Source organism: Mustela lutreola, chromosome 3, assembly GCF_030435805.1.
Source record: "Mustela lutreola isolate mMusLut2 chromosome 3, mMusLut2.pri, whole genome shotgun sequence".
In the NCBI taxonomy this organism is placed as follows: Eukaryota; Metazoa; Chordata; class Mammalia; order Carnivora; family Mustelidae; genus Mustela; species Mustela lutreola.
The window spans coordinates 19,802,762-19,820,026 of record NC_081292.1 but is presented as its reverse complement, the minus strand read 5'-3'; the positions used below and the strand labels follow the sequence as shown (position 1 = coordinate 19,820,026).

Here is a 17,265-nt window from a genome sequence, read left to right as displayed (position 1 = left end):
AAGGAGCCCAATGTGGGACTCGATCCCAGGTCGCTGGGATCATGACCTGAGCCGAAGGCAGCCGCTTAACCAACTGAGCCACCCAGGCGTCCCAAAACTTTTTTCTATATACAGTTGTCAACATAGAGATAAAATCACTTCTCTTTAACATATGAAGGAAGTTAAACATACATATGATTAGGGGAAAAGCCATACAGATGTTTAGAGGAAAAAGGAAAAAATTGCATCCGATCACTCATTTCACATGTACTGAACCAACTATTTGTAAGGACAATGTTATGTTCCATACACACAGTGACAAAAGGAAACGCGGTCCCTGTCTCTTTGGAACTTATATTCCTATGGGGGAAACAAAAATAATCAAATAGTTCTAGCTATAAAATTAATATTTATATATACAGGAGGTATTTCTTTAGTATAGGAAGAACAGTAGGATTTTTATGGGTGACTATGATTTCAGGGACATGATCTAGTACAAGGAATCAAGGAAGCATCCTTGCAGAAAGAAATTTCAAGTTTAGCTCTAAAGCAGCAAGGAGTAATTATAGGTAGTTGGGTTTTTTTTCCTCCAGACTTTAAGGTTTCACCCTAAAATTCTTCAGAGCTTTATCTAACTCCACCAAAATCAGTAATTCTGACATTTATAATAATAAACACAGAAAGAGAAAATCAACATATATTTTTAAAATTTAAGTCCTACTGGGATGCCTGGGTGGCTCAGTCGGTTAGGCATCCAACTCTTGGTTTCAGCTCAGGTCATGATCTCATGGGTTGTGAGATTGAGTCCTGTGTCCGTCTCTGCACTCAGAGGGGAGTCTGCTTGGTGGTTATCTCCCTTTGTCCCACCCCCACTCTCTCTCTCCCTCTCTCTGTCTCTCAAATAAATACATAAATCTTTTAAAAAATTTTAGTTTTTATTGAAGACCATTTCATCATTAGCTTAAAAATCAACCAGGGCCATAAAAATAAAATGCTGTGTTTGGGGTAGGCGAGAATAATGCCAGTGACTATAAGACAGACACCAATATTCACCCATCTTTAAGACTAAGAATTCTATCCCATCAATAAAGCAGAGTATGGTGGATCTATACTGTAGTTACTTAACGAGTTTAAGAAAAAGTAACAGATTGGTGGTTCCAGGGGAAAGGGGGGCAAAATGGGTGAATCAGGTCAAAAAGTACAAAACTACAATTATAAGTCACAGGGATATGATATACAACATGGTGTCAATAGTTATTAATACTATGTTGTATAGCTGAAAGTTATTAAAAGAGTAGATGTTAAAAGTTCTCATCACAAGAAAAAAAGTCTGTGATTACGTATGGTGATGGATGTTCACTGAACTTACTGAGGTGACAATTTCCCAATATATACTAATATTGAATCACTGTGTTATACACCTAAAACTAACATAATGTTATATGTCAATTATACCTAAAAGAAAGAAAAGAAAAAGGGAGAAAGAGCAATGATGGGAACAACGAGAAAAGGACAGAGTTCCTATTCAAACTATTAAAAACAAAGAAACACAAAAATATGGACAGATGTGCCCAGATACTAAATACACACATACATTAACTGTTACGTGGTAATACTTCTATCCTCTGGCAATTAACAGTAAAGATTTTTAAAGACATGCTGAATTTTTTAACTACAAATAGAACTATGGGCTAGATGATATTAAGTACAGAATTAGAGCTTCCCTACTACTGATGATATAAATGAATCAGATCAACTAAGAATAAAAGTGTCAAATATAATCATGAAGTGTATCTTTAAATAAGGTTTTCAGTTCAGACTGTAAATAACAGTACTCTCGAAATTTGAATGCTATTAATAGTTCCACAACAGAACTTCAAAAACAATCATTCAGGTTGTATAATATATAATTTAGAAATACAGAGACTTCAAATATTATACAGTACTACAATCTGCTAAAATGATCTTCAAAACACAGTTCCATGATCTCAGAAATACACGCTTTAATGTTAGTTTTGATGTTGTGAACTGAAAACACAAATATACACGATATACTTTGTTTATACTCTATTTTTAATTTCTGTTCCTACTTGCTGTCAGTAGGATCTTATAAACTTCCAAGTGCATGAACTCCTGTCAGGTAAGAGATGAAGCTGGTTTCCTGCTTCTCCTCTTTTATCTGAATATATACCTGAGAACAGATGATCATTTTATCCATGTCAACCATACCTTTAGTACATATCAAGCAGAAAGAAAAATTATTTAAAATACAATTTAGATCACAAATCATGAACTATGAAATATTAACAGCAAAACTTTGCATGAAGGTACACGTATAACAGGCAACATTTAAAACACTGAAATGGGGGCGCCTGAGTGGCTCAGTTGGTTAAGCGTCTACCTTCGGTTCAGGTCATGAACTCGGGGTCCTGCAATGGAGCCCCACATCGGGCTTCCTGCTCAGTGGGGTCTCTGCTTGTCCCTTTCCCTCTGCCCCTCACATTGCTCATGCTCACTCTCTCTTGCTCTGTTCTCTCTCAAATACATAAAATCTTTAAAAAAATAAATAAAGTTAAAAAAAAACACACTGAAATGGTTAGAGTTGAAAAAAAGACAGACAGAAAGAAAACACTGAGATAATAAGGTCCCTTAACCAAAAGCTCACTGCTACAATCCATCTCAAAAACTAACACTGGTCAAAGACAATGTCGTTATCAGGGAACTATAATCTCTTACATAGACTCCTCATGCCCTGACGCATTTCAGTAAGGGGAGAGAGCAGTTTGCCTGTACGCCTTTTTGAAAGAAAACAACTATCTGCCATCTTACGTGTAAAGCTGAGTAAGACAACATCTCTAGGTTTATGTTCTTGTTTCTAGTGGGCATGACTATAAGTTACTTACCACAGGTCAAATTTTATTTTATGAAGTCATTATCTTAAAAGAAATGACAAAAATTTAAGCGTCTCATATATACAAAGAAAAAAAGACAGAAAAGGTAAAAAATTTAATCCTATTCAAATAACTAAAAATTATATGTTAATAAAAAATACACTATGAAGATCCTACTTTGCAAAAAGAAAGCAAGAGAAGTGAAAGAAATGAAGACTAGAAGAAACACAAAAATGAAGTCTTACTAAGTCAGGACTGGGATTTTCTTCTACTTTCCTCTTATACTTTTTAAATCCCAGGTCTGTGTTTTAAAAATGGAGATTTTATAGGCGATAGAAAGAAACAAATGGGATACACCAAGACACTTCTCTCAATGACTTGTAAATAGACTGAATCAATCAGTACAGATATTATAAATTTGGATATATAAGGGATGTTCCAGGTCTACTACAAACTGTTATATAAGCTTTTCTTTAAATTACAATGGAAGTTGTATATAAAGTTGCAGGAAATAAACTTTGCTTATTAACAATGTATTTTTTAGGGACCCCTGAGTGGCTCAGTGGGTTAAGCCTCTGCCTTGGATTCAGGTCTCAGGGTCCTGGGATAGAGTTCCACACTGAGCCCCACACTGAGCCCCCCATCGAGCCCCGCATCGGGCTCTCTGCTCAGCAGGGAGCCTGCTTCCCCTCTCTCTGCCTGCCTCTCTCTCTGCTTGTGATCTCACTCTAATAAATAAATAAAACCTTTAAAAAAATACATTTTTTAAAACCTTTAAAAAAATACACTTTTTAAAAGGTTTTATTTATTTATTAGAGAGAGAGCGAGAGCATGCATGAGCTGGGGGAGATCAGCAGAAGGACAGCGAGAAATAGACTCCCTGTTGAGCAGGGCTCGATCCCAGGACCCTGAGATCATGACCGGAGCCCAAGGCAGACACTTAAACAACTGAGCCACTCAGGAACTCCAGCACACTCAATTTTTTAAAAAACACCTTAAAAAGGACATTAATAAATGTATAACATACTTCTCTATTTTTTAAAAAATAAAAACTTGTTCCATGTATAATCTTCCAAAATTACTCATTTCACTTTAGGACTTGCAAAATCAAAATACAGCACAAAAACTAACCTTACATAGGGTACAGGGTCACTCTGAATCATATTAAGTAGCCACTGCAGTTCTTCATAACTCCTGTCCACTGAAAATAAAAATAAAGAAATGTGTGTTTTTAACTATAACAAATGAAATAATGAGTGACAGGAGAAATTTAAACTTAGCAATGCATTGGCTGTATTTCAAATCAGAGTTAAAGGCTGTAGGTGACTTCTTAGATTTTTTATGAACAGGCCACTTTGTAAACTTCACTGGTATTGTGCTACATATAGCCAAAACATAAAACAGGACAAGTGCCTATTTTTTGCTAATGCTCAAATCAATGACAAACACAACATAAGGCAAATTATAATTTAAGATCCCTAAATCAGATGAGTAACTCTAAATGGACAAAATATACTTAAACAGGAAAATTTGATACCCAATAGTATCTCAACTATAATTACAGTATACCATATGAAATACTGTTTTTACCCAAGTGGTTTCTTTCACTTAAGACTAAAGAGCAGTCTTAACTTAATAAGATAACATAACATAGTGCTATAAATATAAATGACCTGGATAAAAGCACTCATTAGCAATTTCTGTTCACCTTTTCAACAAGTTATGCTTTTATGATTTGAAAACCTTTACTATCAGAATTTTATTTCTGATCTCTTCTATTTTTTCACTTTCTAATGATCCAGATATATGGATAATACTAAAGCACCTCTCAATTATATTTATTAACTTAGCATTATTTTGGAAATCGTAATATTAGCATTCTATTTCATTTCAGGTAATACTAATTCATGAAATCTTCATATTCATGTGGCAGTAAACATCATTCATGTATTTTGGGAAAGAAAGTTGGGAATACTGGCGTATTTGGTAGATCTCAGGATGTCGAGATTTCACAAACTGGTAAAATGTCCAAACAAAATAGGAGACTGATAGATTACATTATTTTTACTTGACAAAATATCCATTTAAAAAAACCACTATTTTCACTGCCATTTCTTAAGAGAAAGATTTGTTACCCTCAATAAAAAGAACAAATGACCATCCTTTCTGAACTTAGCCCAACATATATAATACACTATTTTGTCCTACACCTTTATAATTTCTGACTATACACACACATACTTCTATTGAAATTTACAAAAAAATGATAAAAGATTTGAGTAGATTTCCTCTAATATGTAAAAATTAACCAGTATCTATTAAAGAACTTTGCTCACTCCTTCCTCTCTTCAAAGTCAGAAGAGAAGTATAACATACTCTAACTTCTTTACTCTTCCCAAATTTTAGCATAAATCTGGAATTCTATATGTAAATTAAATTACAGAGTTCTTATATTTGCATATTATTTTTTAATTTTTTAAAAGATTTTATTTATTTGAGAGAGAGAGCATGAGCAAGAGAGGGACAAAGGTGAGAGGAGAGTGGAAGCAGACTCCCGGCTGAGCGAGGAGCCCAAACTAGTTCTCAATCCCAGGACCTGGAGATCATTACCTGAGCCGAAGTCATACCCTCAACCGACTGAGCCACCCAGGTGCCCCTGCATATTATAAAGAATTATTTTGGAGGGGTGCCCGGGTGGCACAGTCAGTTAAGCCTCTGACTCTTGGTTTTGGCTCAGGTCATGGTCTCAGTGTCATGCGAACAAGCCTTTGGTGCAGCTCCTGCGCAGTGTGGAGTCTGCTTAAGATGCTCTCTTCCTCTGCTCCCCCCATCCCACCAAAATAAATCAATCTTTTATAAAAGACAAATTATGTTTGGAGTTTGCATTAAATTTTCTAACCATGCCATTAACAAATATTTAAGCTTAGTTCTAGTTTTTTGTTTTTAATAGGCATAGTCTATTAGACCCATCACTGGGTCTTTCATTTCACGCTTTCTTCAATCTTGAGTTATTTTAGATTCACTTCCAGCTCAGCTGAAAATTCTTTGAGAATTTTGTTTTAAAGAGTGTTACAAAGGAGATGTACTTCTAAATCTTTAAGACTATATGAGTGACAACCTGGCAAAAAGAGAAGGTAGGATTGCACTTTTCCCTAAACATTACATTAACCCTTTGTTCACTATCTTTCGAACTAATCATATTCTGAAGAAGCCACAGGCCACAGGTAAATCATTATTTTTTTATCTTGTACAATAACGAGGTTCTGATATTCCTAGGAACTTATACACTTTTTCTTTAACCTTAAAATTTTAAATTTATCAGATTTTAGCTTAAGAAGTTTCATTTTACTCTTTCCAAGTATTCTATTTTGGATTATTGTTTTTCTTCCACCTGTTCTATTCTTCTTGACTGAATTCTTAATATTTTCATCTCTTTATTTTTCTGCCCTGTATATCTTTAAATGTTTTGAATATACAATATTCTCTCAGTCACTTTCTGCTCTTATATTTTTTTCAATTTCATGAAGCCTGTTCTAAGGTACAAGATGTTTTCTTGAGTCCTCAGTTAGAAACTTCCCAAAAATCTTCTAGTTTTAATAACATGTAATTAGAACTATGGAGTAATACCACTGATTCCTTAGAAAAACCAAATATACCAATCTCTAATTTTATTCTTTTCCCTCACTTATTCTTATGCAAGTTCTACATTTATCAAAAATACTTTCTAAAGAATTTAACATTTAAAAACCTATTACGTAATAGGAAACCCCAATAACTAAGATGGCTTTAAATATTTAATGAACATCTCCTTTTAAAATGATAATGCACAGGGTGCCTGGGTGGCTCAATGGGTTAAGCCTCTGCCTTCAGCTCAGGTCATGATCTTAGGGTCCTGGGATCGAGCCCTACGTTGGGCTCTCTGCTCAGCAGGGAGCCTGCCTCTTCCTCTCTCTCTGCCTGCCTCTGCCTACTTGTGATGTCTCTCTCTGTCAAATAAATAAATAAAATCTTTAAAAAAAAATGATATGCACATATGCTTCTAAAGCATTACCTTTAGTATAATCAACGACTGCTTCCAAAGCTGCTATCCTGATGTCCACAAAGTGGCCATACTCCGCATAAGATTTAAAAAGAGCTGGATCACTTGGAACATGCCCATTCTTCTGAAGCACTCGTATGGCTCTCAAACAACTAGGAAAAAGAGTACTTGCAGTTAAGTATTTCCATAAAAATATATCAAATCAAACTTGTTTCCCAGACATTAGGAATCAATCTGTAACAGCAAACTGAAATACTGATGTGATCTGAATCTTTTAACTTTGTAACATTAATTTTTTGCAATAATTTAGTCAATAACATCATAAAAGTGAGAACTGATGATATCTGAACTACTGGATCAATTTTTTTTAGCAAACTTCTAAAGAAACAAGCTTTTACTAGCCATATACAAACAAGCTGACAGAACTAAAGTCATCTAAATAAGAAGCTTAATGATACAGAGATGTTTATACTATATCCAATGGGATAAAAACATTTTCCAGACATCAAAAATAATGCTTATGAAGAACTTCCGATGACATGAGAAAGTATTGTGATAAAAGCAGAATATAAAAATTTATATATACAATATGTATCACAAAATTAAAAATGTACTTAGTTAAAAGATGAAAAAATTTGGAAGGCCATTCTCCAAAACACTAAAAATACATCTGTGATGGTATAATGATAAAGGATTTTAATTTTCTCCTTTTACTTTACTATATTTCCTATAATTAGAATAATTTCTACTATAAAAGCAAGTAACTTTTATTATACCTGACAGTAATGGTGTGTCTATAACTTGGAAGAAGTTTTTCCATATTCAAAAACCTAGTGATTTCTTCAAGAATGAGTCGCACATCTGGATTTAAGTTGTCCAAAGTTCGAACTTCATTATTCACACTGACTGCAGGCGTAACAGAGTTGGCAAGGGCATCGATCATTTCAGCACGATAATAGTTATCTGAAAACTAAGCCAAAAATAATCGCAAGAAGCAAAATTCACACTTCTGTTCAAAAATTAATAAAATATTTATAACTTCAAAACATAATTTATCAGAAAACATGCGCAAGTTCTCTGGTAATTATTTAACTATGTCTTTTGTGTAGTTATACATTAGGAAAAAGAGTAACTCACTAATTAGGAATACATTAGTTTACTCAACTAGTATATACTGCATATAAGAGTATCCTAGTTAGATTCCTCTCAAAGGAAGACCACAAGCCACAAAGCCTATTGGTAACACACAGCTTGAAATCAGCTGTTTAGCTCTATTCTCACATATAAATTTATAATCACGAATCACCAGATATTTAAGGAAAGCATCAACATAAAAAAGGAAGACCAGAACAAACAAAAGGAAGAAAAGCAACCTGCTGGAAAGAGTTCACAAGGAAAAGAACACTGGTAAGGGGGAAGAAAATCCAAAATCTATCATGGACACTGTCTGAGAAATAACCAAAGGTATGCCTTCCAACTGCATAACACATTTTAAAAAGAAAAAATATGCAGAGATTAGGAAAAAAAATGCAGAGATTCAGAATCAAAGTTAAATTGGAATATAAAATTGAAAAAAGTTCCTTAAATTCTAAGCAAAAAGGAAGATACAAAGTAAAAAGAAAAGAAAAAGAGGCCTGGTGTAGAAGACATAAGGTACAAACAGGAGATCTAGCAAGAGAAGCAGAGATAGGAGAGGAGACAACCATCCAAAATGATTTCTAAATCCATATCCCAGTCAATTCCCAGAGAAACAATTTATTGAAAGGCAATCTAGGGTGGCTTGATTTAGCCTGGGAATTTGAATATGGAGCAATTAATTTTATCATCAGTGGGAATACGGTACAGTTTTATATCATTGGGAATATGGTTCAGTAACACAAACTGCCAGGGGACTGAGGGGGAGCACCTGGCCCCTGTACAGTGGAGGCAGAAGTTCAGATTGACAGTTTTAACGACAGAATCCCAACACGTGCCTATGTTTAGATACTGGGCAGAAAAAAATAAGACACAAACAAAAAAACAAAAATCAAAGAAAAAATACTCTGCACATGTTCACTATGGACCAAGTTTTGTTTTCAAATCATTTTCATGATTGCAAAATTAATCATTAAAACTTTAATCTCTCAAAGTCCTAATCTTTCCCTCCGGAGCCAGGGAAAAAAATCATGGATTTTTATCAGCCTAATTTTGTTTTAACATTGTGGCATTTATCAACCTTTTCTTTTCCAGGTTCTAAGTCTTGTTTCCAATTTAGAAAGACTCTTTCCATTCAGAGATTATTCAAATTACCAGTTTTCTTCAAATATTCTGATCTGCTTCTTATTACCTTCTGGTAACTACTTTGCCAACAAAGCAAGAGTCCATTTACTATAGTAAATTTACTATAGTCCATTTACGCTATTTCTGACTTAAGTATTCAAATCACGGAATGAACTTGGAAATTAAAAATGAGATGGGGGAGGGGCGCCTGGGTGGCTCAGTGGGTTAAAGCCTCTGCCTTCGGCTCAGGTCATGATCTCAGGGTCCTGGGATCGAGTTCCGCATCGGGCTCTCTACTCAACAGGGAGTCTGCTTCCCTCTCTCTCTCTACCTGCCTCTCTGTCTACTTGTGATCTGTCTCTGTCAAATAAATAAATAAATAATCTTTAAAAATCTTTAAAAATGAGATGGGGGAGTGGGTGAACTAGGAAAACCAAAAAGATTTAATATTTATCCCTCTGACCACATCCAATTTCCACAGCTACTATATAATCCTAATTGAACAAGCTAGATTATCCCATCACCTTACGGTTATAAGAGACAAAGAGGAAGAAATAATTTGCAGAACACCTGGAAGGTCGGAGGTATTCGGTATAGCGAAAATTCCTACAAAAAACAAAACAAAAAAATACCCTGAAGGCATCAGTATCAGTGTACTATAGCAAAGACTGACTGATGTTTTTAACAATGATCTTTGAGAGTCAGGAATAGTTCAACCCATGTTCTGTGTACTGTAATTAACAAAACAGAAATTCCATATACATATATTATTTATTAGAAATTCACATATATGTATAAAAGATTATCATAGAAAATGGCTATTCACTAGGCTTTAAGGGGGTTTAATTTCAAACTTCTTGAAAACTTACCCAGAGTATTGAATTTCATGCTCTACCCAGTTTCTACCCAGTTAATGAGATGTTAAAAAAAAAAATTTTTCTTTAAGATTTTATTTATTTATTTGACAGAGAGAGAGAGAGATCACAAGTAGGCAGAGGCAGGCAGAGAGAGAGAAAGAGGAGGAAGCAGGCTCCCCGCTGAGCAGAGAGCCCAATGGAGGGCTTGATCCCAGGACCGTGAGATCATGACCTGAGCCGAAGGCAGAGACTTTAACCCACTAAGCCACCCAGGCGCCCCGATGTTAAAAAATTTTTAAATATTTTCCACTGATTCTCAACTTCTTGTTGGCATTTCTACACATCTGGCTTATTACCCTCAGGTAAATCTTTATTAGCTTCTAATCTCCTCAAAGGAAAATTGAGATAATTGTCTCTATTTCAGATATCTGATGAGAATCATATTAGATGATACATATTTTGGTACTGGCCATGGAACACACAAAATACAGTTTATTTTATTATTACTATTGTTATCATTATTGTATTTATTCTATCCTTAATATCTTCCAAGATTAGTATGCTAATCTTACAGCCACTAACTATAACACCTGATTAGCCTTCTTCTCAAAGTTACAAGAAATTGAGTCTTATGTTGTTCTGCAAAAAAAAACAATGGAAGTGTAAAATTTCATACTGTCAGTATGCACCTTACAAATATAGCGTCATATAAAGTAGCATGGTGCACTAAAAAGATCACCACATAGATGGGTGGCAACAGCTCACAGCACAATTCCCAGATTACACTTACTGTTAATTTTCAACTCTCAACCTCTGTGTTCTTCTTTCATTTGTCAACTCCAAAAAAAGTAAGGTTTAAAGAAATTAAGGTAGATGAAATCACTTTACAAAGTAAAAGTACTATACTGGGGCTACCATGATTTTAATTACATAAGCAACCCCCCGAAACAAGAACTGACATAAACAATTTTACAAAGTATATTCCCCTTCCATCTGAATGTAATTTTGATTCGATATCATCTGAAATAACCTAAGATCTTCAAATAAAAGAAATTCATGTGTAGAGGAAGAAAGGAATACTATAAATCAAAGTCAAAACAAACCAGAAGACTAGAAAAGAATCTTATAAAAAAATTTTTTTAAAGATTTTATTTATTTATTTGACACAGAGAGAGAGATCACAAGCAGGCAGAGAGGCAGGCAGAGAGGGGGAGGCAGGCTCCCTGCTGAGCAGAGAGCCTGATTCGGGGCTCGATCCCAGGACCCTTGGATCATGACCTGAGCCAAAACCCACTGAGCCACCCAGGCGGCCCTAAAAATGTTTTAACAGTATTCAAAAATGGAAAGAAAAAGTCTATCAACTATAATGTACTTTTAAAGTATTAATTTTTTAAGGACTCTTTTTAGCTTAAATCATTTGAATATTATTCTACGGACCTGAGGAAAAATTGGTCTTCCTGATTTTCATTACCAATCACCATTTTTTAATAAATATATTTGTCACTTTTTCTTTACTGTTGTGATGTTTCATTAACTGTTCCTGATTTCTAATTACCTGCCTTATCAGATACATGTGTCTTTACATGTCCTGTTCCTTCTTCCTGGAATAACACCGGGAAAATCCTATTCATCTTTAGGACTTAGTTTGAAAGTCACCACTTGTATACAAAACTTCCCTGAGTTTGTCTCTCTATACCCTTTGGAAGGCACTACTTTCTTTGAATTGCTCTAGAAAAGTCTAAACATATTTCTACTATGGGATGACTATTAACTGTTTACTTGTCTGATTTCCCCATTAGGTTGAATCTGTGAGGGTCCAGAGTCAAACTGTGAAATAACAGCAGTTGTTCAAGAGATGTTTAATGAGTAAACAAAATTCTGGATGCCATCTACCAACTCTTCTTTCTGTTTAACACAGTATATTGCCTAGCATAGCATGTATTTTCAAAAACATTTGCTGACTGTTAGAATTACAAGATGAAATGATTTTTGAAGCATAGCACTCAACAGCTATTTGCTAAATAAATTAATAAACGTACATTATAGTAAAAAGTTAAATTTATTAATGAATAAATTATCCCCGGAGGGAACTGTTTTCTCTGTATCACATGGCAATAGAAAAAAGAAAAAAAAATAACTGGGCTGTCAGACTTCCCCAAATCAAGTTTTAGTTGGATTCCTGAAATCTGATACACTACTATTTCCACACTGCCACAGGTATGAGGAACATGCAAAAAAACAGCTAATTCAAACAAACAACTAATCTTGGGTTGTCTTCTACTGGTTATTATAATAAATCATATTTGTGTATTATAAAACAAATATATACTGTAGATAGTCTCAAGAAATTTCAACTACCATGAACTCAACAATGATTTCACAGTCTAAATATTTCTTTAAGAACAAAATGTCACTAGGTAGTTTCATAATATTCATTAAAGTACCTTACCTTATTTTTTCTGTTGTCATTGTACTTGATTAAGTCTAAAATGAATGTTAAGACTTCTTTGGGGCAAAGGTTGTGAACATCTCTCAATAAAGCCATTGCAACTGGCATAGTCTACAAAAAAAAAAGGAAGAAAAAAACTTTTTAAGCATATAATAACCTCTTCTGTTACGACAATTCATTTTAGTATATGCAGAATATACTAACGCTTAACCCTCTAATTCTCACCCCTTCTCACTGGGAACATGGGACACATTGCAACTGAGAGCAGAGTAACAAACCAAGGGCAGAGTAGTCTGTAGCCTGTGTGCCTATGTCTTCATTTGATGAAGTAAAGTATATGTCATTATTAATTATGTAAATGCAGTTCTGTGTCTTACAGTGGAAAAGGAATGGGTTTTAACACTAGAGACTATTCTTCAAGTCCTACTCTACTACCAAAACGATTATTTTAGCCAGCTGCCTAGTTAAGAGCCTTGCTTCCTCACAACCATGTTTAGGATCAGATGATACAGTGGCTGGAAGCATGCGACAGACAGGAAAGAGATCACGAGTCTGAGAGACACTGATTCTGCAGTACCCCCCCACTCTCAACCTAAAGAAAATGGTATATTACCTAAAATCCAGCCTAACTTTTCCCTTTCCAGATTTTCACAGGGAATTTTCCTAAAGAAGTGGAAACCTGACTCACACAGTGGTAACCTTTACCAGTAAAACCAAGCTATTTAAACTCAAGAAAGAACCACAGATGAAGTCATCATAGTCCTCAGTACCCAGGGAGATTTGGACTATGCTCTCATCTGATTCAAACTAACAGCATCTTCCAAACTGCAGGACAAAAAGGAGGGTAAACTCCTTTGCTTGCATGAAGGAGTAGAAGCGCTAAGACCGTCAGTGTTACCACAATGTAACAGAAGACAGTGTCCGTGCCCTAAGAACGGAAGGAAAGGTTCTTTTCCACAGAAATACCTGCATAATGCCTGTTCTGCCCTTAAGAAACTCAGGTTTGACTTACAGTAATCTTTTCTGTCTTTTCTGGCACCAAAGTATTATGTGAAAGAAACTGGTCTACAAGCATTACTTTTCCAACTTTTTTGACTGCAACCCACAATAAGAAATACATTTACATCCCAATCTACACACAAACAAATGTCATGTATACTAATTAAAACCACAAACACTTTATACCCTTATAAGATATGTTGCCTTCTGATACTGCCTACTATTTTATTTAAAAACAAAACAAACAAACAAACAAACCAAAACTTACAAACTGATCTCATCCCTCTCACTAATGGGACACACCTCCCAATATGAAACACAATATAAGGTATATGGACACAATGGCACAATGAAGGGAACATTCTGGTTAGACACAGAAATTAACTTGTCTCCACACCATGAATTAGTGAAATGGCAAGAGAGAGCTGGGCAACAAGTTAAGTACTAGAGAATGTTCAGTCCTTTAAAATGACACGTCACCTAGACTTCTTTGATCACACCAATATTGGCTTTCCCAAAACCTGGTTCATCCTGAATCTGTTCTGCTGATGAAATTCATTCTAATTATATCATGACTTCTGCTTTCAGTAGGTATCTCCCACTGCCAAATATAAATCTCACCTTACCTAACAACCCCTCAACATCTATCATTTCACCCACTTCCAATTTGCTTTCCACCTGCCTCAGAAAAAGGAATGTTCTTATCTTTTCTAAAAGAAACCTCCCAACTGCGTCCCACCCACTCCTGTATCTTTAGAATTGACTTTGCCTTCTCTTTTTTATATTTACTTGCTCCCACTTGAATATTTCATCTCACCCTTTCCACAGATTCCTTTCTCTGTGCCAAACATGCCTCAAGTTTCTTCTTCCTTAATACAAAATAACCCACTGCTTTATCCACGACATGTCTTTCTCCCACTCCTCAACACCAAAATTATTAAATAGGCTTTGTTAGTTTTTTCTACTTCAACTTCATTCCTCTTTCCAGTTTGATTTACTTAATCTGAACTCTGCCCTTATTATATATTCTTTTTTTTTTTTTAGAGAGCACACACACACACACACACATAGAAGAGAGAGAGAGGAGGAGGAGGAGGAACAGAGGGAGAGGAGAAAGAGAATCTTAAGGAGGCTCCACACCTAGCACAGAGTCTGATGCAGGGCTCAATTTCACGACCCTGAGATCACAAACTGAGCCAACCAAAATCAAGAGGTGGACGCTTAATTGAGTGAGACACCCAGGCACCCCTGCCTTCATCTTCATCATCATCATCATCATCATTAAACCAATCAAAACATTTTACAAGTGGTTTGCAAATTGCCCAGATGTTGAAAATCCTGCCATTTCCATATCCCTTCCTAAAACAGTGACACCATCACACCACTGTGACTTTCTATATATATATATATATATATAAAATTTTCTATCTGATATAGTGTAAAAACACTTTATATACTTGGTCTATTTGATTTTTAAAAAGACAAATTTTACAATTGAGTAAACTGAAGCTTACAGGGTTAAGAAACTTATCCACGTGCAAACTGCTAGTGAGAGCAGAGCTAAGACTGAAACCAGAGATGGGTACTGTACTTGTCTGTTTCGGAAGGGCTGTCCACATTCTGGAATGACTGCCATCAGAAGGACTCACCCATACCTCCATCCCCTAGATGACCAACCAAAAGGTCAAATTATCCATTTCTGTTTACTTTAGTATAAATGTTGACAGCTACTTACACACAGCTCATAATCTCAATGAATTATCAATTAAAATTTGGGGAACATTTTTTTTTTTAAGATTTTGATTTTGAGAGAGAAAGAGAGAGAGAGCATGAGCAGGTGAGGGGCAGAGTGAGAAGCAGACTCCCCACTGAGCACGGAGCCTGAATCGGGGCCTGAGCCAAAGGCAAACACCTGACCAACTGAACCACCAGATGCCCCTGGGGAACATTTTGAAGAACCAAAAATAGAACAAAGGCAAACATTTTATAAAAAAGTAAACATACCTGCTATTTAAATAGTCCCCAAGTTCAACTGAGATACACAGATAACAGCAAAAAACAATTATAACAAAGTAGAAAGTAAACTGTACCTTTTGTAGAAAATAGCTTTGAAAGCTCATAAAGTTGTTTGTTTTCACAATGTTTGGACAAGTTTTGCAACAAAACATTCGAGTAAAAAGTGATTTCATGGCTGGTGGTCCTGTCCATGTGCTCACCATTGAATTTGCAATCTGCAAATAATTAGAATGAAGTAATTTCCATTACCACTGAAAACATATTTTTAAATAAATAAAATAGCTTCTTAAAATCTATTAATACAATTGGATTTGTTTTCAACAATTTTAATTCTCAGAAATTTAATAATTTTAGCCTTTTATTACCATTTCCAAAAAAAATTAACTCACCTCCCCCCCATTCTTATGTACACTTATATTTTCTATAATTTCTAAGTTGGAGCATTCTGTTATGTTTTAAAAAAAAATATTTGCAAAAGGCTTCTATTCTGAATAAGTTTGTCCTTTTCATTTAAGAAAATATAATTCTAACACTTCAAATTACCAAACAGAATCATCACCATAAATTTTAAATAAGGTTTTAAAGTCTACCCTAACTGAAAAATAAGCCAAGTACAGTGCTAATGTTTAAGTCTGCAAGAATGCTCTACAGAAAAACCATATATTGCTACTGAAACTTTTAGAGTATATAGAAATTATGTCTGAAAAGAATAATTTATAATTTTAAATAACAGTCTATAATTTCATGGACCTGCTAAGAATTTAGCATGCAAGAATCACAAAGATCTTTGTAGAAGCAATGAAATCATATCCTTAGCAGATGATCTATCAAATACCATGCTGTCCCTCACATATCTGAGCAGGATGTAGCAATGTAATACTCAATAGTGACCATTAAAGACAAAACGAATCTAACCATTATAATCTTCAGAAATGCTGGGCAAATGGATTTTAGCAGTGAGGAAGGCAGGGCAGTCACTAAATGCAAATGAACCTATATCAAGACTTTTTTAAAAATACCTGGAACCCAGTATTTCTGGACAAATTTTTGTCTGCGTTTTTCTGGTTTTCATTTGTTCTACCTTCAGTTTTTTTGCATCTAAAGAAAAATATTTAGTTTTCTTAATAAATTAACTTTTCTAGCACGTGAAATTATAGAACCTATCATTTTAAGTTATGTATCACTGATATTGGTTACTAAACCCAAACCAACATGAAATAATCACCACACAGACTAGTTAAGAGAAACTGATTTCCTATAATTTTAACGTAAAGCACCACTCAAACTAAGGAATTTCTTGCCAAATGCATTCTGTGCTTTAACAGGATGGGTTTGGCAATTCAATAAAATGGTGAGCAATCCTCTTTGAATTTAAAATCTGACTTTCGGGGGCGCCTGGGTGGCTCAGTAGGTTAAGCCTCTGCCTTCGGCTCAGGTCATGATCCCAGGTGCTGGGATCCAGTCCCGCATCGGGCTCCCTGCTCAGCCAGGAGCCTGCTTCCTCCTCTCTTTCTTCCTGACTCTCTGCCTACTTGTGATCTCTGTCTGTCAAATAAATAAATAAAATCTTAAAAAAAAAAAAAAGAATTTTAAAATCTGACTTTCGGTTTGACAATAAAAAAAAATTTTTTTTTTAAACCTTGGTCTGAACTTCTGGTATAAGTTCATTCTGTAGGCAGAGAGGCAGGCAGAGGGGGAGGGGAAGGCAGGCTCCCTGCTGGGCAGAGAACTGGATGGATGTGGGGCTCAATCCCAGGACCCTGAGATCATGACCTG

General features: G+C 35.2%; 1 protein-coding gene across 1 annotated transcript in view; it reads right to left on the bottom strand.

Moving 5' to 3' along the window:
• TAF2 (TATA-box binding protein associated factor 2) overlaps nucleotides 1-17,265 on the bottom strand; it is a 91,706-nt gene that overhangs the window by 36,980 nt on the left and 37,461 nt on the right. The window contains exons 17-21 of the mRNA XM_059165721.1: nucleotides 15,564-15,704; nucleotides 12,475-12,585; nucleotides 7,686-7,879; nucleotides 6,922-7,061; nucleotides 4,002-4,071 (exon numbers count right to left, since the gene is read on the bottom strand). Of these exons, the coding sequence (XP_059021704.1) occupies nucleotides 4,002-4,071; nucleotides 6,922-7,061; nucleotides 7,686-7,879; nucleotides 12,475-12,585; nucleotides 15,564-15,704 (656 nt within the window). The remainder of the gene's footprint in view (nucleotides 1-4,001; nucleotides 4,072-6,921; nucleotides 7,062-7,685; nucleotides 7,880-12,474; nucleotides 12,586-15,563; nucleotides 15,705-17,265) is intronic.